Here is a 25,433-nt window from a genome sequence, read left to right as displayed (position 1 = left end):
AACAGCATAGCATTGTATTGAGAGAATATGACTTTTGCTGCGACTGACAAAAATGAATGTAAAAAGTGGGAAAATGTGAAACACAGGAATGTAAAAATGGAGTTTTACTGTATTATGGGTTCTACATATTTAAGTGGCATGTAATATATTATATATATGGTGTTTGGAGGATATTGTAAATTCTTCAGTTATGGGGTTTCATGGAGAGTAAAATTCTGTCAGTGTCTGAACAATTTTCTCAGAACTGAAAGTGGAAATTTGTGTTAGCTGACAACATCATCTACTTCAAAATATTTTTAACTTAAATTAATTTCTGATAATACTTCTTCTTAATCTGATTTCATTTGCCATTTATTGGTGTGTAGTAGAGTAATAATGTAAAACATATATTATTAAATACAGCTCTAACAAGATTTTTTTATTACACTACAATAAGATTTGAAGAGAACATTTGTTCCTAGGTACATGATCATGGTGTACCTTAGAATGTTTTTCACTTATGAAAAACCATTATTTTTCTGCAGAAATTTTTGTAATTTCCAAAATAGATTGCAGCACACAAAAAGTGAATGCTATCATTTCAAAATGGAATGAGAAAATATGTTAGAGACACAGAGGTGACAATCTGAAAAGTGTTCCAGAGTAAAACACTCCTCCCTACTAATAGATCTATGTCTGATAATTGGTCAATATATGTTAGAATGGGATAATATTAGTGTGCTGCCCAAACATCGAGTACCATTTTATATTCACTGAGGACTACAATTTTTATATTGTGGATTGGTAAGGATAAGGATTCACAAAAGGCACACAAAAATTTTTAACAGAAAACACAATGATAAAACTGTAGTCCTTTCTTGAGTCTGCTGCATAACTCAAATCATTAGCCACTGAACTCAATTAATTATTCATAACACTGACATAAAACACAGGGTGAAAAATTGGACCTTAAAAATCAGATCAATTAGAGTGACTTTGGCAGCCATTGCCCATTCCACTAAGTCACCAGCTTCGTGATCTCAACTGTTGAAAGAATTACAAAAATTTTCATGTACGTCTTTCATAAAACTTTATAGTTATCCACTTCAGCTGTATCTTTCAGTCCATGTAGCTTCCTGCAATGTTGTAATACTTCAATAGGATTCCAGTATTGGAGCCTGCAGCTTTTTCTTTTTTACTTTTGAAAATGTTCGTAATTTTCTCACTGATTATCCTGACTTCTTTAACTGTCTTCTTCATTTCTAGCATTAGGTCATTACTTCTGCAAAAGCAGATCAGCTATCCGTAATGATGAGGCATTTCTGTTTGAACTACTTATGGCTCATAGCAACATCTACTAATGTTGATAATGACGTGCATAACTGTGTGACTTAAGAGGAGTCACTCTTGTTTGTGTAGATATTGTTGCTTCACCTAATTCAGTTTTTCAAAATGGTGTCTTATTTTGATTTTGATTATTATTATTATTATTATCATTATCATTATCATTTTCCCATTTCAATATAGAAGTCTGCCATGTAAGGATGTTTATCTTCATGTTACTTCACAATAAGTTTGCAAGTTATTTCAGGTAGAAAATAGTCTTGCCACTTGGTGATGAATTTATGTGCACCACTTTGAAGTCATCTGCCATTACACTGGTGATTTGAAAGTCCTCTTCCTTAGTTATGAGTGGTCATCTGCAGAATTCTGTGGGCAAGGAACAGTGTGGCTCTGGACAAGAACCGCTCTTTCACTTAGTGTTAGTGTTGTTCTGGACCAAATAGTTTCCTTGTTAGTGAAATACACCTAGCCCAGAGACTAGAAACACTTATCTTACAGAAGATAGGAATACTCTTATTAATACTTTACTACTTGTTTAATTATCCAAAAGAGAATTAATATCTGCAGTTTCTCTCACCTGTGTAGGCAGAGTGGCAACCATTGAGGTGATGTAGTAGGTTCGAAGATTGTACCAATTATTGAACCACTCCTTTTTCATAACAGCTATTTCTGAGGGATCTGACAAGAGGAAGACTAGATTATTAACAGTGTAAAAGAATGAACAATTCTTTGAAGATCATTAGTTCATTAAATAGATAAGTTTTCAACTTCACCTAATATTGTGAAAATCATAAGCAAGAAATACTACAAGCTAAAAAGCCACGATAGAGATTACTGATGTCACTATATTGCTGTCGGGAAGAAAGCAGTTTAAGTGTCATAACATATTTGACAATAAAAAATTTGACTGGCATGCAGGATTTACCACTATTTTAATTTCTACAATTTGTAGAATTAATCACCTATTCAACTTAAATTATCAAATGAATATATTACAAAATATTTTCACACATGAACTGAAATGAAAAATATCATGAAAATTCTGAGAAGAGCACCAGATAAATTTGGGCTAAAAGCAAATACTTCAGAAACAGAGTACATGATGACAGGGAGACAAGAACAGGGAATGGAACTTCTAGAAGTAGACAGCAACAAATGTAAGTGGGTCATGGAATTCAGAGACCTGGAAACCATACTCACAAAAAACCTCAGCAAGAGAAACAGATGACTCTAAAACTTCTTTTTGATCTTTAAGAATGTCAGGCTTGGAGCACAAGAAACTGAAAACTGAAACAACTTTTTATTTTAACAGAAAGGTCCTCTGAATAGCTTATAGGCCAACTGACATAATCTAGAGAGTGAGAGTTCTTCAAAATGAAGAACAAGAGGATCTGCACAAGAATCCAAATATTGTAATGTAGCTTAAGTGAATGTTTCTATAATGGGCTGGGGAGTTTGCTAGAATGAAAAATTAACAACTGGCAAAGACTTATGGATGTGATGCCTGATGGCAGAATACTTGTGTGAAGACCAAGGAACAGAACAATAAACAGCATGAAAGAATATTTATACATGTTTGAAGAGAGGGAGAATTCAAGGATCAGAATAGAAGCCAGAATGGAGAGAAAACCCTAAGGTGTGTTGTAGTCCCCAACACTTGAACACTAAAAAAAAAAGAATAAAAGGAAGATGAAGAAGAAGAAGAAGAAGAAGAAATGATGATTATGACATGGGTGATTAATCTTCTGGTCCATCTAACTTGGTAAGTCAAGAATGTAATGAAGGTGAAATGATGAAAGAAATGAACTGAGGCTAACAAACACAGAGAAAATGCATTCTGAGTGTTTCTAATTCCTCTGTTGAAATGAATATGTATAGTGACAAAATTAAAAGACTGAAGGAAACTTTAGAAGAAATAACAAAAACGACATATGAAGCAAATGTCTGCAGCAAATGAAAGCAGCACAAATGAAGGAAAAAAGAAAGTGAATGAAGAGGAGACTTAAAGTATGCTTTAGTGAATGCTTCTGAGGTATAGCAAGTAATAAGCATATGAGTTGAACTGAGTTTTCAGATTTTTAATCATGCAGAGCAAAATAGCTTCTCAAAGATTCAATTTCTCATTTGAGCCAAATGCTTATGCAGGAAAATTTAAGACAACTGTTGAAGCTGGAATACTTCTTGAGAGATTCCACACTTGTTGAATGAAATGAGGTAGCTTATAGTAGAGGAAGTGGTGGTAATATGGAACACTTTTTTGTTTAATGCAAAATACTGAATTTAGAATGTGGCTATTTTGTCAAAAATGTCACCTGTGTTAGTTTATATATCTATTACAAAGGATGAATAACAATTTTTATGAAAAATGAACATAATAATTACATTAATATAATAGAGGGAAACATTCCACATGGGAAAAATATATCTAAAAACAAAGATGATGTAACTTATCAAATGAAAGGGCTGGCATGTTGATAGACACACAAACAAACACAAACATACACACAAAATTCAAGCTTTTGCAATGAACGGTTGCTTCATCAGGAAAGAGGGAAAGAGAGGGAAAGACGAAAGGATGTGGGTTTTAAGGGAGAGGGTAAGGAGTCATTCCAATCCCGGGAGCAGAAAGACTTACCTTAGGGGCAAAAAAGGACAGGTATACACTCGCACACACACACATATCCATCCATCCGCACGTACACAGACACAAGCAACATATGTCTGCTTGTGTCTATGTACGTGTGAATGGATATGTGTGTGTGTGTGTGTGTGTGTGTGTGTGTGTGTGTGTGTGTGTGTGTGCACGCACGAGTGTATACCTGTCCTTATTTCCCCCTAAGGTAATACTTTCCGCTCCCAGGATTGGAATGACTCCTTACCCTCTCCCTCAAAACCCACATCCTTTTGTCTTTCCCTCTCCTTCCCTCTTTCCTGATGAAGCAACCGTTGGTTGCGAAAGCTTGAATTTTGTGTGTATGTTTGTGTTTGTTTGTGTGTCTATCAACATGCCAGCGCTTTCATTTGGTAAGTTACATCATCTTTGTTTTTAGATATAATAATTACATAAGATTTTTTTCTTGTTGTAAATTATGAGTGAGCATTTTGAAGTGGGGTGGTAATATGAAACAGATTTAAAATATACATTCCCAGTTTAGATTTTTATTAATGAAATTATAAAATTGTATTTTGGCCTCACATGGAAAAAATCACAAATTACAATGTAAATCTGTAGTAAAATAGTTTTTATGAGCTATAGATAACAATTCTGGTTCACAATTTAAAGTTCTTCATGAACAAAAGTTGCAAATGAACACTGAGTATCACACCCATGCACAACATATGAGACCATTCCTGACACATGACACATTGAACCCAAAGTTCTCCAGAATTTGACTATTTAAATGCCTCACTGCAAAACAAACAGTCTGGATCATTGTTTTCAGAAACATCTTTCCCAAGAGATTCTATCAGGTTTGAACTACCAGAAGATAGTTCTATTTCCTCTTCCTTGCAACAACTTTCATCCTTACTTCTTTTTGTAGTTGAGAACAGTGTTCATTTCCCGGTGTCAACAGTCTTCACTCTTGTATGTCTGTCTGACATTTTGGCAGTTCCTGGTTGATTTGTAGGGCTATAAAAGGAAGATACCAGAATTGATGCCTTTTTGTTCTGTAGATTCAGTTCAGTATTTTGTTTCTTGTTCATGAAACACTTCAAAGTGTTTTTATAGGGCGAACCGGTTTGGACAGTAGCTGAAAGTGCTTTCTGACCTCTGTTTGATATCTTCGTTTTTGAACTTGGGACTGGAGAGATGTGTTGTGGCTTTACATAGCCCACAGATGTTGATGGACCCACTGTCTGCTCTTCCCTTCAACCCCCCATCACCTTGCTTCGAATCACCTCCAACATCTCCATTGTCACAAAGTGCTTCACCACTCTCAGAAACCTTTTATGCTTCATGTTCACCTGCAATGAAATCTGCTTCTGTAAAAATACATCTGTTTAGTGGATAAATGTTGGTACATTTGAATCCATTGACTGCTACTGCACTACTTTGGACTCTGTGGTACACTTTTCCAAACTTCTCTGCAATATCGTAGGTGTCCATACTGCCTGTTCTTAGTGCCTGCCTAATCTCTTCACAGTAGTATGTTTTTAGGGGGCCCATGAAAGTCCTATCAAGGGGCTGTAGTCTATGTGTAGTATGAGGTGGCAAGCAGAGAATGGTCACATGATTATCTTTTGCTTTTATTATGACATCTATATTCCTAGTGTGAGAATAATGTCCATCCAGTATGAGCAAGACTGGGGATTCAGCTGTAGGTTTCATATGTTCAAAGAATTGGGTAAACCATTCAGTGAGTAGATACGACTGTACCCAGCCTGACGGATGACATTTTCCAATAGCTCCAGGAGGTGCACCTTTCATTAATCTGTTTGTCCAATTGGTGCCTGGAAAAATCATCATTGGAGGCACAAAGCTGCCACCTGCACTCATGCTTGCAATGATCATCACCAGACTTCCCCTCTCTGCAGCAATGAGGGCTCCTGTCTGTTTTCTTCCCTTCATGTCAATTACACGTGGAATTTTTGTTTGGACTACACTAAGATCAGACTCATCAACAATGAAGATCTGGTCAGGAGGATAGCAATGTTTAGTGTATTCGGCTTCCAGAATATCAAAACATTTCATGACACTCTCTTAGTTAAGGCCAGTGACTCGAGCAAATGATGTTCCTTCAGGCTTTTGTACTGAATGCTGATTCTTGTGTCTGTTCATGAAGTAATCGAACCATGCCCTTCCAGCCATATCATCAGTGAAAGGATTCCTGACTCCATTTCTTACTGCCAGCTGATAAGCCATTCGCCTCACATTATTACGAGTGAGTCCAAAAAATTTCTGTTCCATCAATAGGCAATACTCAACAAGCTTCTTTTCAATTTCTTGGGAAGAATAGGTTTTCTACCTAATTTTTCATGTGTTAAAGTATTTGAATCTATATCCTTTCTAGCCACCTTTCTAAACAGAGTAGCTTTTGGTATACTGAAACATCTTGCTGCTTCATTTAGAGTTTTAGTTTCATCCCTAACAGCCATTATTGCTTGAACCACATCTTCAGTGTGTGATTTCTGTCACATTCCCATTTTTTCAGGACATAACCTGCTTCTTGGCATGGTGACACCTACAAAACATAAAAGGTGTTGTAATATGGAACAGCCTGTTTCATATTTCCACCCAAATTGATTTTCAAAACTAACCAAACAGACTACACTTTTGGTTAACAATTTCAAGTAACTACAATTATCATTTGCAGGCTTAATTCCATTACTAAATCATAATGTAGAAACAGTATGCTAACTTCTAAATAAAGGTAGCAGGAAAAATATTTGAATCTCATATTGCAAAAACTTTTGGAGGTTGGAAAACGATGTGTGTCTACTCATGGCTACAGACAATGAGATACTGACCTCTGCTGCCTCTAGTGGCTGACACCAAATGACATTACTAATCTTCAAATGCTATGGTGTTTCATATTACAAGCCTGTTTCACATTACCATCACTTCCCCTAAGGCATATTGCCAGATTCAGCAAATGGGAGACAGAAGGTACTAATGATTTTGCAGTGAAAAACAGAATATTATTAAGAAGCATTATTTTTCCTTTCTTTTTGAAGTAGAATTTTTTTAAAAGTTTTGTACATTCTACCGTTTTTACAATTTATGGATTAAAATCTTATTTCTTTGAGCCATACCTTAATTGTAAACATAAGATTCCAGTTTTGCAGTAATTGTGTGCGCACCTCTTTGAATTAAAAATTTAAAGAAGTTTACATATGCTATACTGTTAATTATTGCTTATTCCATACATTTGTCAAATATCAGAATCTGATACTACAGAACAGTTGTTGGAAAGTAATGAACCATGTTTTTTTTTCTTTTTTTCGTTTTCTTTTTTAAAAAAATCTCATAAAATATTGCAATAATGTGGGAAATGTGAATCTAGAACTATGTTCTTATCTTACTGTATTCTTTTTAGACATATCAACAAGTTCCATCAACAGATTACAGCATAGTAGCATTTATAAAAAGACTAACATTGATATGCATATTAGATAACAGGCTGTTGCATAAGTTTTGAATGCTGCATGTGAAACTCAGAATAATCTTTTGTGGGGAATGCTACATTTGACATCAGCTAAGAAGATGAAGTATTTGTCAGTTAATAGAAGCTGCAGGACATATGCAACTGCCTGGTCAAAAGTGGGGGAGACTGTGTGCCTCACTAGTGACTTCACCAAACGTCTAACACAATGGTAACACAATCTGCGCCATTCGCTTGTTAACAGGTGATGAATTGCATTGGAAATTTTCTATTGCTAAATGCAGAATACCATACTGTTATTGATAAATTAAGTCATTCAAGAGTTTGTGAACCTTGGGTACATGAATAATGATTAACCAGTAGTGAGTGGAAAGCAGTAGCATCAGCTTGGTGAACCCATTCAAATGGGAGGAGCCTGAAGCAAGCACTGTGACTATGTATGAGACATAGCATCACTTCTTTGTATTTGAGAAGTAAAGGTGGTCACTGGCATTCCGTTAAATTGCCAAAGAAATAAAGAAACAAGTTAGAATTGTCACTATATTTCTAATAGTCCCATCATCAACTTTCCATTAAATTGGAATTTTACTTATTTATTATTGTTCAGAACTCTGCAAACCACTGAGATGATGATGGCAAAAAGCTTTGGTAATGAGATAAAAAAAAAACTGCTGAGTTTTAGACAGGAGGAGAAATTAATCAGTTTGGTTCAGTATCTCAGTAACCTGAGAAAACATTATGCTCATTTACATAGAGTTCACTCTTCACAACATTTACTGATTTTTCCATGGTAATGCAAGAGCACATATATTTATGCAGACTAGAGTTGAGACTGTACAGTTTGAGTGGAGACTCTTTCCTCACCTTCCATACAGCCTAGACATAGTATCATCACACTACCATCTGTCTGAGTCACTAAACAATACAGTTTGGTTGCCACAATGAGTAATTAGAGAAGCTCTGAAATTTTAGGTTCCAGTTTCTGAGTAATAAGTTCTAGGACACCAGTTTCTGAACAAATTGAAAATAATTTCAATAAACAAGAGAAACATCTAAGGTATATTTTACTACAAGTCACGGAGCAAATATTTAGCTAGAAAAAAAAATAAATACAGGTTTCATGCTTTCTGAAGATAATGTAAGAATGATTGGGCTTATACTTACACCTCAAAACAGCTGGCATAACAGCTGTATAAGCTAGGTACAGATTGGTACAGAATAGAAAGCTGACATTGTTGAATGTTTTTGAAGCATCATTTCCAGCTCCAGTAAAATTAAGCCCAAACACAACTCCAACAAGAACATGAAGCACCAATTTGAGATGTGTGACAGTCTGTCGGAAAAGAAATATTGCAAGTATTTAAAGCTCAATGAAAGTGCTTACATTGTCAACACATTTTAATAACCACAAGTTATTAATAGCTTAAAACACTGACACAGAAAATTGATTTTGCAGGATTATTAAGGAAACATGCTATTTTATTTTATTTTTTTCATAGTTCATAAACATGCTGCATCACACATATTGAAATGAGTCTGACTTACCCAGTCTCTGTAGAGCTGCACGTAAAACCTTTGCAATAGAGTCCAGAATCTTGTAAACTCTGAAGGCTTAGCTACAAGAACTAGAGTTTTGTGTGGTACAGTGCCATCTTTCCTAGTCTCTACCACAACTGCATTACCTAGAATCAGATGAATTACAGTACTTAAAAGGTGTAGCTATCAGACCTTAAAGACTCATGCAGTTCAGGGATAAGAATGCTCCAAGTTTAGCTGATACATTAGAAAATATGTTAATCAGTTTTCTTGAATTTTTGGCTTCCACTTACTGCAATATGTTGAGATGATATGTACTACAAAGTATTGGTAGTGCACAGAAATATGAAAGCATTATGGTTTATCAAGGCTGATGAACTTAAATTTATGTAATATGACTCTTTACAAATCCTTCAGTATAATACATGGTATCACAAGATCCATCAGATGCTCTTAACCAATCTAACATATGCCTCAGGAATCAAAAGATCAGGTACAGCAATAGAGTGTTGAGATTTTATTTCTGGATGGAACAGCAAAAGGAGTGACTAATGATATTCCTATCTTTGCCACATAGTTGTTTGTGGAATGTCCAACATCCTTTTGTACATCAGCATTGTTGGTCAGCCAGGGAGTGCATTCCCCTGCCTGTTTCAAAATGATTTAGAATACATAAGACTAATTGATACACACTCTCCTTAAAAGGAACAGTATCTCATGTTTGACAATGACAAATATAACAATGTTACGAAAAGGAAAGTTGCTACTCACCATATAGCACAGATGCTGAGTCGCTGTTAGGCATCCATGACTCTGCACCTCACTATATGGTGAGTAGCAACTTTCCTTTTCGCAGTATTGTTACTATCGCAAATATGTGATAGTAACAATGTGCCTGGGCTCCTGAACAAAGTATAAGGGAGGATATTTTAATGTGTTAGAAATCACTGACAATGTTTATTAGTATGTCCACAGACAATGTTACAGTCATACATTTGAGTCCCCCTTTCTTAAGAGCATGCAATATATATATATAAAAACAAAGCCGAGCCTCAGGTACAGGGCGGGTCGCAGGTGGCGGATAGCGAACGATCCATCAGATATGGTGGACAGCTGCGAATAAGGGGAAACCCAAATAAGCAGTCCCGGACCGAGACGGCAGCATCACGAGGGTGTGGAAGGGTGACTTTTGGCAAGGGTCACACTCATTAAAAAACCACAGAACCCGAAGACGTTGCTGTATCATGGCGAGTAAGTGCCGCCATTACAATAAGCACTGTCAACACCCAAATCCAGGACGCGTCTGAAGTGGGAACCATCGGCATCCTGGTCAGCGTCTGTTCACACAATGTGCGGCTGGTCATAATGCGCCAGGAACTAACAATCCCTGGTTCTAAACACCCAGTGGAAACACTGGACCAACTTGATTACAAGCAAGTGTGACTCGTGCAAGTAATAACAACATTACCCCAGGTGGTAACCAATCCACCCATCAACAGATGGCAACCAGGAATTCGGATTCTGGGGAACCTGGACTTACACGATTACATCAGAGAAAGTCGGAGCTCTCTGGCAAACTTCCACTTAAAACACCTACATACATTGGAACCTTTAACATAAATACATTAATCCAACCAGGAAAACTTCTAAACCTTACAACAGAACTTGAAAAGCAAAAGATAGTAATACTAGCTTTACAGGAGACATGTTTTACAGATGAAGAAACATCAGATTATGGCAACTATCGCATCTTTAAGAGCAAGATGGATAAACGAATCGGAAGAGGAGCCCCCCATCTCGGGATGGCGTTTATCATACACAAGAGTGTGCTCAGCTCCATCAATGAAGTTACTCCCGTAAATAATAGGATAATGACGATGCGCTTACAATGTGCCAACAAAACATACACAATGGTTAATGTTCACGCTCCCACAAACGGAGACAACAAGAAAAACCCCATAGAAACAGAAAAGTTCTGGGAAAATTTGGAGAATATAATGGCCAAGATTCCAAAAGATGATACAAAAGTTCTACTTGGCGATTTTAATGCCCAAATTGGTAGAGAGAAAATCCACCAAAAAACTGTAGGCAAATATCCTGCACATAAATTTACCAATAAAAATGGTACAAGGCTGGTCGAACTATGTAAGCAGAATAACCTGAAGATAATGTCAACATCTCTAAGAAAATGTCCAAGAAAACAAAAGACATGGAGATCTCCTATACAACAAATTGGCGAGTTTCAAATAGATCATGAGGCGATTTCATACCCAGTACAAAAAGAAATTTACGACATCCAAGTACGCAGAGGAGCAAACATTGATTCAGACCATTACCTAACTAGAATTAAAATCAAGTTTACAGCACGAAGAAGTCATCAGAAGAAAACAGAAATACAGAAATATGACACCAAGAAGATTAAAGAATCTAAAGTAAAAGAAGAATGGGAGAAGGAAAAGGCAAACACATGGGAAGAATTTCATTCTAAAATCACGCGAATAGCTAAGGAAACTATTCCCTTGAAAAAGATATTCAAACACCCTTGGTGGGATTCAGACTGTGAAAATGCATCGGAAAGGAGAAAAAAGGCATTTCAAGAATATAACAGTAAAAAATCACAAGAAAGTCTACATTTATTTAACGAGGTTAGAAAACAGGTTTCAAAATCTATTAGGCAAGCAAAAAGGAAGTACACAAAGGCACAACTGGATGCCATAGAAGAAAATTTCCAAAACTATAATACAAGAGACTTCTACAGAGCTTTCGCAGATAAAATACGAGGATATATCCCTCAAAATTTATGTTTCAGAAAACCAGATGGTAAATTAGCCCTAACAAACCAGGAAAACTGTCAAGTATTGGCTCAATATTTTTCTAACCTACTAAATTGCCCAGAACCTAGTTTAAGGTTTCCCAAAGAAATCAGTGCCAACGCTCAACCGGATTCATTACCACCAACACAGGAAGAAATCAAATGTCACATTAAAAACTTAAAAAATAATAGAACATCTGGTGAAGATGGCATTGTTGCAGAGCTATTAAAAAACCTAGGACCAAAGACGTTGCAAGAGCTCACAAAAATAATAACAAAAATATGGGAAACAGAAAAATTACCAGAGGATTGGAAATGTGCCCTTATTCACCTGTTACATAAAAAAGGAGATAGAACAAATGTCAATAACTACAGGGGAATCTCACTTTTACAAGTCACCTACAAAATTCTCTCAACATGCCTGCTGAAAAGAACACAAGAGCAGCTGGAACGCCAAATTGGTGATTATCAAGCAGGCTTCCGCCCCGGTCGCTCATGCATAGAACAAATATTTAATTTAAAGACAATATTAAAACACAAAGCAATTAGAAATGCCCCCATAATTTGTACATTTGTAGATTTTAAGAAAGCCTATGACTCAATTGACTGGCAATCTTTGTTTAACATTTTAGAGGAACTTGGACTTGACTCCAAAACACTAAGGCTTATCAAAGAATCACTGACAGACACTGTATCTAAAGTTAAATTCAGGGGAGAAATCTCTGAACCTTTTCTCATAAAAACTGGAGTACGTCAAGGTGACGGGCTATCTCCACTTCTGTTTAATATAGTCCTGGATAAAGTCATTAAGGAATGGGAAAAAGAATTAAAAAATCAATCCTACTGGAAACCAATCCATCTTGGTAGAACCAAAGACAACGTGGAGATATCTTGTTTAGCATTCGCGGACGACTTGGCCATACTTGCAGATGATGAAGAAATCACCAGCAAACAAATAGAGATCCTTAAGGAATGCACGGATAAAGTAGGTTTACAAATTTCGTTTCAAAAGACAGAATTTTTCTGTACGAAATTCCATATACACAGTTTAAACACAAAATATGGAAAAATAAATAGAGTAAAACATTTTAAATACCTAGGTGAAATTTTGGAGCCAACCGGAGGAGAGAAAGTTGCACAGAAGATCAGACAACAGAAAATGAAGAGAGCATATGGTATGACACATGAAATACACAATAAAAAATGCATGTCCTCGAACACAAAAATCAGACACTACTGCGCAGTAATTAAGCCAGCAGCACTATATGCTAGTGAAACGCTCACACTCCACACAAAATGTGATTTAGAAAAAATACTAAAAGAAGAACGCAAAATTATGAGAAAGATTTTAGGTCCAAAATTAACAGAAGAAGGATACCGGATACAATCAAGAAGAACCACAGAAACTATATCAAACCTGGCAGTAGACATAAGAAGGCGAAGATTAAAATTTTATGGACATGTCACTAGACTTCCCCCCACACGACTCACCAACAGAATTCTCACTTACATAGAAAAAGTCAAATCAACAACACCATGGATTAGCTAAGTAAAGTTAGATTTACAAAAAGCAAATATTGAACTTAAAGATGTCAAAGATAGAAAAACTTTTAGAAATAAGGTGGAAAAGTGGATTGTATTGTCAGAGAAGGAAGCACTAAAGAGACCAGGAACAAAATGGACAGAAGAAAGAAAAAGAAAACATGGAGAACGAATGAAAGAAGTATGGAAGAAACGACATCAGAAAGCTTTGCGTGATCCTTCTGGGTCCATTCGCGATAAGTAAGTAAGTAACAAAGATGATGTGACTTACCAAATGAAAGTGCTGGCAGGTCGACAGACACACAAACGAACAGAAACAAACACACAAATTTCAAGCTTTTGCAACAAACTGTTGCCTCATCAGGAAAGAGGGAAGGAGAGGGAAAGACGAAAGGATGTGGGTTTTAAGGGAGAGGGTAAGGAGTCATTCCAATCCCGGGAGCGGAAAGACTTACTTTAGGGGGAAAAAAGGACGGGTATACACTTGCACACACACACATATCCATCCACACATATACAGACACAAGCAGACATATTTAAAGACAAAGAGTTTGAGCAGAGATGTCAGTTGAGGCAGAAGTGCAGAGGCAAAGATGATGTTGAATGACAGGTGAGGTATGAGTGGCGGCAGCTTGAAATTAGCAGAGATTGAGGCCTGGTGGATAACGGGAAGAGAGGATATATTGAAGAGCAAGTTCCCACCTCCGGAGTTCGGATAGGTTGGTGTTAGTGGGAAGTATCCAGATAACCCGAACGGTGTAACACTGTGCCAAGATGTGCTGGCCGTGCACCAAGGCATGTTTAGCCACAGGGTGATCCTCATTACCAACAAACACTGTCTGCCTGTGTCCATTCATGCGAATGGACAGTTTGTTGCTGGTCATTCCCACATAGAATGCATCACAGTGTAGGCAGGTCAGTTGGTAGATCACGTGGGTGCTTTCACATGTGGCTCTGCTTTTGATCGTGTACACCTTCCGTGTTACTGGACTGGAGTAGGTGGTGGTGGGAGGGTGCATGGGACAGGTTTTACACCGGGGGCAGTTACAAGGGTAGGAGCCAGAGAGTAGGGAAGGTGGTTTGGGGATTTCATAGGGATGAACTAAGAGGTTATGAAGGTTAGGTGGACAGCGGAAAGACACTCTTGGTGGAGTGGGGAGGATTTCATGAAGGATGGATCTCATTTCAGGGCAGGATTTGAGGAAGTTGTATCACTGCTGGAGAGCCACATTCAGAATCTGATCCAGTCTCGGAAAGTATCCTGTCACAAGTGGGGCACTTTTGTGGTTCTTCTGTGGGAGGTTCTGCGTTTGAGAGGATGAGGAAGTGGCTCTGGTTATTTGCTTCTGTACCAGGTCAGGAGGGTAGTTGCGGGATGCGAAAGCTGTTGTCAAGTTGTTGGTGTAATGCTTCAGGGATTCCGGACTGGAGCAGATTCGTTTGCCACGAAGACCCAGGCTGTAGGGAAGGGACCGTTTGATGTGAAATGGGTGGCAGCTGTCGTAATGGAGGTACCGTTGTTTGTTGGTGGGTTTGATGTGGACGGACGTGTGAAGCTGGCCATTGGACAGGTGGAGCTCAACATCAAGGAAAGTGGCATGGGATTTGGAGTAGGACCAGGTGAATCTGATGGAACCAACGGAGTTGAGGTTGGAGAGGAAATTCTGGAGTTCTTCTTCACTGTGAGTCCAGATCATAAAGATGTCATCAATAAATCTGTACCAAACTTTGGGTTGGCAGGCCTGGGTGACTAAGAAGGCTTCCTCTAAGTGATCCATGAATAGGTTGGCGTACGAAGGGGCCATCCTGGTACCCATGGCTGTTCCCTTTAATTGTTGGTATGTCTGGTCTTCAAAAGTGAAGAAGTTGTGGGTCAGGATGAAGCTGGCTAAGGTAATGAGGAAAGAGGTTTTAGGTAGGGTGGCAGGTGATCGGCGTGAAAGGAAGTGCTCCATTGCAGCGAGGCCCTGGACGTGTGGGATATTTGTGTATAAGGAAGTGGCATCAATGGTTACAAGGATGGTTTCTGGGGGTAACGGATTGGGTAAGGATTCCAGGCGTTCGAGAAAGTGGTTGGTGTCTTTGATGAAGGATGGGAGACTGAATGTAATGGGTTGAAGGTGTTGATCTACGTAGGCAGAGATACGTTCCGTGGGGGCTTGGTGACCAGCTACAATGGGGCGGCCAGGATGATTGGGTTTGTGAATTTTAGGAAGAAGGTAGAAGGTACGGGTGCGGGGTGTCGGTGGGGTCAGGAGGTTGATGGAGTCAGGTGAAAGGTTTTGTAGGGGGCCTAAGGTTCTGAGGATTCCTCGAAGCTCCGCCTGGACATCAGGAATGGGATTACCTTGGCAAACTTTGTATGTGGTGTTGTCTGAAAGCTGACGCAGTCCCTCAGCCACATACTCCCGACGATCAAGTACCACAGTCCTGGAACCCTTGTCCGTCGGAAGAATGACGATGGACCGGTCAGCCTTCAGATCACGGATAGCCTGGGCTTCAGCAGAGGTGATGTTGGGAGTAGGATTAAGGTTTTTTAAGAAGGACTGAGAGGCAAGGCTGGAAGTCAGAAATTCCTGGAAGGTTTGGTGAGGGTGATTTTGAGGAAGAGGAGGTGGGTCCCGCTGCGATGGAGGATGGAACTGTTCCAGGCAAGGTTCAATTATGATAGTGTCTTGGGGAGTTGGATCATTAGGGGTAGGATTAGGATCATTTTTCTTCGTGGCAAAGTGATTCTGCCCTGAAATGAGATCCATCCTTCATGAAATCCTCCCCACTCCACCAAGAGTGTCTTTCCGCCGTCCACCTAACCTTCGTAACCTCTTAGTTCATCCCTATGAAATCCCCAAACCACCTTCCTTACCCTCTGGCTCCTACCCTTGCAACCGCCCCCGGTGTAAAACCTGTCCCATGCACCCTCCCACCACCACCTACTCCAGTCCAGTAACCCGGAAGGTGTACACGATCAAAGGCAGAGCCACGTGTGAAAGCACCCACGTGATCTACCAACTGACCTGCCTACACTGTGATGCATTCTATGTGGGAATGACCAGCAACAAACTGACCATTCGCATGAATGGACACAGGCAGACAGTGTTTGTTGGTAATGAGGATCACCCTGTGGCTAAACATGCCTTGGTGCACGGCCAGCACATCTTGGCGCAGTGTTACACCGTTCGGGATATCTGGATACTTCCCACTAACACCAACCTATCTGAACTCCGGAGGTGGGAACTTGCTCTTCAATATATCCTCTCTTCCCGTTATCCACCAGGCCTCAATCTCCGCTAATTTCAAGTTGCCGCCACTCATACCTCACCTGTCATTCAACATCATCTTTGCCTCTGCACTTCTGCCTCGACTGACATCTCTGCCCAAACTCTTTGTCTTTAAATCTGTCTGCTTGTGTCTGTATATGTGTGGATGGATATGTGTGTGTGTGTGTGAGTGTATACCCGTCCTTTTTTCCCCCTAAGGTAAGTCTTTCCGCTCCCGGGATTGGAATGACTCCTTACCCTCTCCCTTAAAACCCACATCCATTCGTCTTTCCCTCTCCTTCCCTCTTTCCTGATGAGGCAACAGTTTGTTGCAAAAGCTTGAATTTTGTGTGTTTGTTTCTGTTCGTTTGTGTGTCTGTCGACCTGCCAGCACTTTTATTTGGTAAGTCACATCATCTTTGTTTTTAGATATATTTTTCCTACGTGCAATGTTTCCCTCTATTATAACCATATATATATATACACACACATTCATGGGTCGCTTAGAGGAAGCCTTCTTGGTTACCCAGGCCTGCCAACTCAAAGTTTGGTACAGATTTATTGATGACATCTTCATGATCTGGACTCACAGTGAAGAAGAACTCCAGAATTTCCTCTCCAACCTCAACTCCTTTGGTTCCATCAGATTCACCTGGTCCTACTCCAAATCCCATGCCACTTTCCTTGACGTTGACCTCCATCTGTCCAATGGCCAGCTTCACACATCCGTCCACATCAAACCCACCAACAAGCAACAGTACCTCCATTATGACAGCTGCCACCCATTCCACATCAAACGGTCCCTTCCCTACAGCCTAGGTCTCCGTGGCAAACGAATCTGCTCCAGTCCGGAATCCCTAAACCGTTACAACAACAACCTGAAAACAGCTTTCACATCCCACAACTACCCTCCCGACCTGGTACAGAAGCAAATAACCAGAGCCACTTCCTCGTCCCCTCAAACCCAGAACCTCCCACAGAAGAACCACAAAAGTGCGCCACTTGTGACAGGATACTTTCCGGGACTGGATCAGACTCTGAATGTGGCTCTCCAGCAGGGATACGACTTCCTCAAATCCTGCCCTAAAATGAGATCCATCCTTCATGAAACTCTCCCCACTCCACCAAGAGTGTCTTTCCACCGTCCACCTAACCTTCATAACCTCTTAGTTCGTCCCTATGAAATCCCCAAACCACCTTCCTTACCCTCTGGCTCCTACCCTTGTAACCGCCCCCAGTGTAAAACCTGTCCAATGCACCCTCCCACCACCACCTACTCCAATCCTGTAACCCGGAAGGTGTACATGATCAAAGGCAGAGCCACGTGTGAAAGCACCCACGTGATCTACCAACTGACCTGCCTACACTGTGATGCATTCTATGTGGGAATGACCAGCAACAAACTGTCCATTCGCATGAATGGACACAGGCAGACAGTGTTTGTTGGTAATGAGGATCACCCTGTGGCTAAACATGCCTTGGTGCACGGCCAGCACATCTTGGCGCAGTGTTACACCGTTCGGGATATCTGGATACTTCCCACTAACACCAACCTATCTGAACTCCGGAGGTGGGAACTTGCTCTTCAATATATCCTCTCTTCCCGTTATCCACCAGGCCTCAATCTCCGCTAATTTCAAGTTGCCGCCACTCATACCTCACCTGTCATTCAACATCATCTTTGCCTCTGCACTTCTGCCTCGACTGACATCTCTGCCCAAACTCTTTGTCTTTAAATCTGTCTGCTTGTGTCTGTATATGTGTGGATGGATATGTGTGTGTGTGCGAGTGTATACCCGTCCTTTTTTCCCCCTAAGGTAAGTCTTTCCGCTCCCGGGATTGGAATGACTCCTTACCCTCTCCCTTAAAACCCACATCCATTCGTCTTTCCCTCTCCTTCCCTCTTTCCTGATGAGGCAACAGTTTGTTGCAAAAGCTTGAATTTTGTGTGTTTGTTTCTGTTCGTTTGTGTGTCTGTCGACCTGCCAGCACTTTTATTTGGTAAGTCACATCATCTTTGTTTTTAGATATATTTTTCCTACGTGCAATGTTTCCCTCTATTATAACCATATATATATATACACACACATTCATGGGTCGCTTAGAGGAAGCCTTCTTGGTTACCCAGGCCTGCCAACCCAAAGTTTGGTACAGATTTATTGATGACATCTTCATGATCTGGACTCACAGTGAAGAAGAACTCCAGAATTTCCTCTCCAACCTCAACTCCTTTGGTTCCATCAGATTCACCTGGTCCTACTCCAAATCCCATGCCACTTTCCTTGACGTTGATCTCCATCTGTCCAATGGCCAGCTTCACACATCCGTCCACATCAAACCCACCAACAAGCAACAGTACCTCCATTATGACAGCTGCCACCCATTCCACATCAAACGGTCCCTTCCCTACAGCCTAGGTCTCCGTGGCAAACGAATCTGCTCCAGTCCGGAATCCCTAAACCGTTACAACAACAACCTGAAAACAGCTTTCACATCCCACAACTACCCTCCCGACCTGGTACAGAAGCAAATAACCAGAGCCACTTCCTCGTCCCCTCAAACCCAGAACCTCCCACAGAAGAACCACAAAAGTGCGCCACTTGTGACAGGATACTTTCCGGGACTGGATCAGACTCTGAATGTGGCTCTCCAGCAGGGATACGACTTCCTCAAATCCTGCCCTAAAATGAGATCCATCCATCATGAAACTCTCCTCACTCCACCAAGAGTGTCTTTCCACCGTCCACCTAACCTTCATAACCTCTTAGTTCGTCCCTATGAAATCCCCAAACCACCTTCCTTACCCTCTGGCTCCTACCCTTGTAACCGCCCCCAGTGTAAAACCTGTCCAATGCACCCTCCCACCACCACCTACTCCAATCCTGTAACCCGGAAGGTGTACATGATCAAAGGCAGAGCCACGTGTGAAAGCACCCACGTGATCTACCAACTGACCTGCCTACACTGTGATGCATTCTATGTGGGAATGACCAGCAACAAACTGTCCATTCGCATGAATGGACACAGGCAGACAGTGTTTGTTGGTAATGAGGATCACCCTGTGGCTAAACATGCCTTGGTGCACGGCCAGCACATCTTGGCGCAGTGTTACACCGTCCAGGTTATCTGGATACTTCCCACTAACACCAACCTGTCAGAACTCCGGAGATGGGAACTTGCCCTTCAGTATATCCTCTCTTCTTGTTATCCGCCAGGCCTCAACCTCCGCTAATTTCAAGTTGCCGCCGCTCATACCTCACCTGTCTTTCAACAACATCTTTGCCTCTGTACTTCTGCCTCAACTGACATCTCTGCCCAAACTCTTTGCCTTTACAAATGTCTGCTTGTGTCTGTGTATGTGCGGATGGATATGTGTGTGTGTGCGAGTGTATACCTGTCCTTTTTGCCCCTAAGGTAAGTCTTTCCGCTCCCGGGATAGGAATGACTCCTTACGCTCTCCCTTAAAACCCACATCCTTTCGTCTTTCCCTCTCCTTCCCTCTTTCCTGACGAAGCAACCATTGGTTGCGAAAGCAGAATTTTGTGTGTATGTATGTGTTTGTTTGTGTTTCTATCGACCTGCCAGCGCTTTCGTATGGTAAGTCACATCATCTTTGTTTATATATATATATATATATATATATATACAAAGATGATGAGACTTACCAAACAAAAGTGCTGGCAGGTCGATAGACACACAAACACAAACATACACACAAAATTCTAGGTCTCTTTTCCTTTACAAATGTCTGCTTGTGTCTGTGTATGTGCGGATGGATATGTGTGTGTGTGTGTGTGTGTGTGTGTGTGTGTGTGTGTGTGTGCGAGTGTATACCCGTCCTTTTTTCCCCATAAGGTAAGTCTTTCCGCTCCCGTGATTGGAATGACTCCTTACCCTCTCCCTTAAAATCCACATCCTTTCGTCTTTCCCTCTCCTTCCCTATTTCCTGATGAGGCAACAGTTTGTTGCGAAAGCTTCAATTTTGTGTGTACGTTTGTGTGTCTATTGACCTGCCAGCGCTTTCGTATGGTAAGTCACATCATCTTTGTTTTTAGATATATATAAAAACAAAGATGATGAGACTTACCAAACAAAAGTGCTGGCAGGTCGATAGACACACAAACACAAACATACACACAAAATTCTAGCTCTCTTTGTCTTTACAAATGTCTGCTTGTGTCTGTGTATGTGCGGATGGATATGTGTGTGTGTGTGTGTGTGTGTGTGTGTGTGTGTGTGTGTGTGTGTGTGTGTGTGTGCGAGTGTATACCCGTCCTTTTTTCCCCATAAGGTAAGTCTTTCCGCTCCCGGGATTGGAATGACTCCTTACCCTCTCCCTTAAAATCCACATCCTTTCGTCTTTCCCTCTCCTTCCCTATTTCCTGATGAGGCAACAGTTTGTTGCGAAAGCTTCAATTTTGTGTGTACGTTTGTGTGTCTATTGACCTGCCAGCGCTTTCGTTTGGTAAGTCACATCATCTTTGTTTTTAGATATATTTTTCCCACGTGGAATGTTTCCCTCTATTTTATATATATATATATATATATATATATATATATATATATATATATATATGTGTGTGTGTGTGTGTGTGTGTGTCATCTGTTCTTTTCAACTTGTCTGAAAGAAAACAAACACACACACACACACACACACACACACACACACACACACACACACACACAAATCAGTGAAATAATGATCCTTTGTTGCACCTGGACACAGTGTCACAATCAAACTTGAATGACAAGCTGGGTGTGCTGTTTTATGTTTCCTTAGGTCTTTGGAAGAATTCACATAAAGGAAGCTTGCATGAGATCTTGTATGAACAGGACAATGTACTTGCCTGCAGGGGAGTAAATCATATGCATCAATAGAGTTCCATAGCCAGACATTCAGTACCTATCTTGCAGACATGAGATCACTCTGTCAGAGGTACAATCGTTTGGCAAAATTTTTGGCAACACTCTTGATTAATCACTGCTTATGATTTGTACTCTTTTATCACAGTGCTGAATGCTATTCTCTGAGAACATATCCTAGCCCTTTTTGATTCCATGCCAAGACACATAAAGAATTTTATTGCAGTACACGTGGGTTTCAGATTATGTTGAATTCTCATGATCAGATCTCACTGTTAGTGGGAAAATCTGCTGAAAATGCTATTAACCAAATGCTTCAGCTGTTCAAGGTTTCAGAGTTCCAGTAAGCAATTGCTGTAATATTGATATATCTGGTGCCTTTCACAAACCATTGGCAGATATCTTCATTTACATAGCTGAATCACCTTACCTGGCTATTTTGGCCAGGCTACTGTGCAGATAGATGGGCTGCTTTGCTGAATCCCAACAATAATTTGGCAAAATAATCACTAAAGGTTGCCCTCAGTGCTCAGCCCTTGGACCTAAATTTTGAGATGTTAATCTTGAACCCATTCTGAAATATCTCCAATAAAAATCTGAAGCTTTGACTGTAACTACATATGCTGACAATCTCCTACTATTAAGCCAAGGTAACAGCAGACTACAGTTGGAAATGGACATGGAAGTTCTGATGGACACCATTTGTGAGTAGTGTAGAGTAAACAGACTTTTCTTTTCTCCTCAAAAGTCAACTTACACAGGGTACCACAGAAGCAATGGTCAATATTCATGGATATAAAAGGAACCATCATTTGAAGCAAGAAGGTCTAGTAAATTTGGGGTCTGAAATGCCTACCTTAGGAACTTCTGGCACTACTTCATTTTCAGTACTGTAAACAAAAACTCTTCTATTGCAAGCTCTTTGATTTCCATATTTTGAGAGGTGATATTATGGACCAAAATGAGAAAAACGTGTCCAGCAAATGCAGGCTCTAAAATGCATACTGTAAGAGCTTCCACCTGTTCAGTAGAAGAGGTGTATTTCATGGTAGTGAAGCAGAAGAAGTGCTCATAGTACTTAAGCTACAAATGTTATGGCCAATGCTTATTATACTTTTCTGATTTGAACAGTCATTCCTGTCATATTCCTGAATATTGACATGTCATCCTTGGACACCACATATAATGGTAAAAGGCAAGTCACAGGTGAAATATGGTAACCAAATGATGCGCCCATACAAAAACGTCCCACCTTAACTATCTTGGGACTCACCTAGATGAGAAATCTGATTTTCATACATAAATGCAGCCTACTGAAAGATTTGGGAATTATGAACAAAATTGTTCGCATTTTTCGACGTAGATTTGACCTCTAATATTTTTCATCTTTACCAAGAGGCAATACTAGCCACCATAGTCGTCTATGATGCTAGCATGTAGGTACAAAAATTGTTTGTGGTGTGGATGGAGTTCTACTGTGTTATGTAGGTGGTGTCTTGGTGCGGATGCAGTATGTAGCTCTACTGCATTCCTCAATTGCATTTGGCAGTACATCAGATGCATTTGACACATCATCAACTAATGCATTGGAAGTAGTGTGTAGATTTGTGTAGCATATCAGAGAATGAGTTGCTATCTACTGGATGGAGGAAACCAGGCCTCAAAGTAAATGAAGTGCTTGTGACTTGTGATGATAATCACATCAGAGACTATATTATGGATTTTTGGCAAGAGAGATGTTGCTCTCCTGCCACTGTAAGGTGTAAATATGATTCTTTGCCAAATTTCAGGGAAAGAATTCAAATGCTCACATTCAGCCAACCACTGGTTCAGTGCACTGATCCATATTACCTGTACAGAATCCAGAGAAAAAAAGAATCACAGCTATAACTGTAGAGCCATAGGTACAACTGACCTTATCCTTCTAGAATGTCCAGTTTATGAGTACTCTGATGGTAGAGAAGAGACAGCATCTTTGAGTCATTCCTGTTAGTAAGGCAGCATGTAATGAGCTGAGATATGGCATCTTGAATGAAATAGCTTCTGTCTTCTCTTGACTGATCAAAAGATGGTTTTGACTGACTTATGTGTGCTCAGTGCAAAAGGATGTGACATGTTTTGGAAGAGAGGAATAACCTGACACCTGGACAGGAATGGTTGGAAATAGGTTTAGTAAGCCATCAGTTGCTCTTGATTTCTGCAGCTGAGTTGTTGTTGGATCAAGTCAAGTCTGAAAAGGAGACTGGGTTCCCCCCCCCCCCCCCCTTCTCCCTTCTCATCTACCACACAACATGGATGGTGAAATGGGATATACAAAAATACTGTTGGCTTACTATTGGATCCATGAGGTTCCTAAAGGTAGCACAAAAATGAAACAAGATCTAGAGTTACTTTATCCCTGAAATTACTTAAGGTAACTCATAAACTGTCACAGTACTTGTTGCCTCCTCCATAAATGTTTTTGTAATAGTGAAGCATTTATTACATCTTTTCTGCTTTCTGTTCCTCTTTCCATTCCCTACCTCCCTCTATCTCTTATTATTATTATTATTATTATTATTATTATTCTTTCATAATATTAAGTGGACAGTAGTTCCCATGGCTGGTGTTAATGGATAAAGTACTAATAGTTAGTGCAGTGCAGTTGAATCAACATGGCTGGAACAGTTGTCCATTGGCAGTTAATGAGGTTGCCACTATATATCATTTACTTTTAAAAAACAACAATAGTGTATGAGGTCTGTTCAAAAAAGTCCAGAACATTGTCCACAATTTTTTCTGTGCTTACCTTTTACTTATTGTGCATGGTCTCCTTCTGAATACTCTCCTCCACAATTGATATACCACTCCCAATGCCATTTCTGCTTCTGGAAGCAGTCTTGGTATGTGTCTTTCTGGATCACACGAAGTGCTATCTGCAAATTTTCTTTTATCCCATCTATTGTTGTAAATATTTGTTCTTTCAATGGGGTTTTCAACTTTGGACATGAAAAAGAAGTCCACAGGGATCATGTCTGGAGAGTATGGAGGGTGAGGCACCAATGTGATTTCGTTTTTTGTGCAATAGTCACACAACAACATGGATGAAAATGTGGGTGTGTCATCATGGTGAAAGAGTTGTGATTTGTCTTGCCATTTTCCAGGCTGTTTCCTTCTCACATTTTCTTGTAGGCTTTCCAACATGTCCTAATAATACCAAAAATTAACCGTTTGTCTCTGTGGCACAAGTTCATGATGAATTAATCCTTCAAAGTGAAAGGAAACAGTCAGCATGGCTGTTATATTTGACCTGACCTGATGAGCTTTTTCTGGTCTTTGAGAACTTTCCACAACCCATCATGAAGATTGAACCCTGGTTTCAACATTATAACCATAGACCCACATCTCATCACCAGTTATGATTCTCTCAAGCAACATCTTGTTCTCATTTGTGCAGTCCAAAAGCTCTTCACAATTGCTAGGCAAAGGTATTTCTGGTCTTTACTCATGAGCCATGGGAAGAACTTGGCAGCAACACAAGCATTCCAAGATGCTGTATCAGGATTTCATGACATGATCCAAATGAAATGTTACATTCTTCTGCAATGACTGGGATAGTCAGTCTTGAATTGGCATTCACAATTCCACTGAGTTCCCAACATGAGCATCATTGGTAGATGTTGAAGGGAGTCCTGAATGAGGGTCATTTGTAACTTCTGTCCAGCCATTTTTAAACCATGTGAACCATTCATATCACCAAGGATGGCTCAAGTATTCATCACTGTAGGCTTCCTGCATCATTTTGTGCATCTCTGTAAAGGTTTTGTTGAGTTTCACACAAGATTTAATGCAGATGCTGAGCTTCTCTAACTCTGCCATCTCAAAATTTGTAAAATTGTGTGACAGTGTTCTACTCAATACATCTCTGAACAATAACTAACAGACATACAACAGTGAAACTTCTGGCAGTTACATGTTTAACACAGACATGTGCAGGGATGCCAACTGCATTTCATT

At 40.0% G+C, this 25,433-nt stretch overlaps 1 protein-coding gene across 1 annotated transcript in view; it reads right to left on the bottom strand.

Moving 5' to 3' along the window:
• LOC124619368 (ATP-binding cassette sub-family G member 1-like) overlaps positions 1-25,433 on the bottom strand; it is a 480,300-nt gene that overhangs the window by 2,699 nt on the left and 452,168 nt on the right. Inside the window, exons 7-9 of the mRNA XM_047145693.1 lie at positions 8,973-9,109; positions 8,592-8,760; positions 1,901-2,001 (exon numbers count right to left, since the gene is read on the bottom strand). Of these exons, the coding sequence (XP_047001649.1) occupies positions 1,901-2,001; positions 8,592-8,760; positions 8,973-9,109 (407 nt within the window). The remainder of the gene's footprint in view (positions 1-1,900; positions 2,002-8,591; positions 8,761-8,972; positions 9,110-25,433) is intronic.

Source organism: Schistocerca americana, chromosome 6, assembly GCF_021461395.2.
Source record: "Schistocerca americana isolate TAMUIC-IGC-003095 chromosome 6, iqSchAmer2.1, whole genome shotgun sequence".
NCBI classification, from domain to species: Eukaryota; Metazoa; Arthropoda; class Insecta; order Orthoptera; family Acrididae; genus Schistocerca; species Schistocerca americana.
This window is presented reverse-complemented; position numbering and strand designations above follow the sequence as displayed.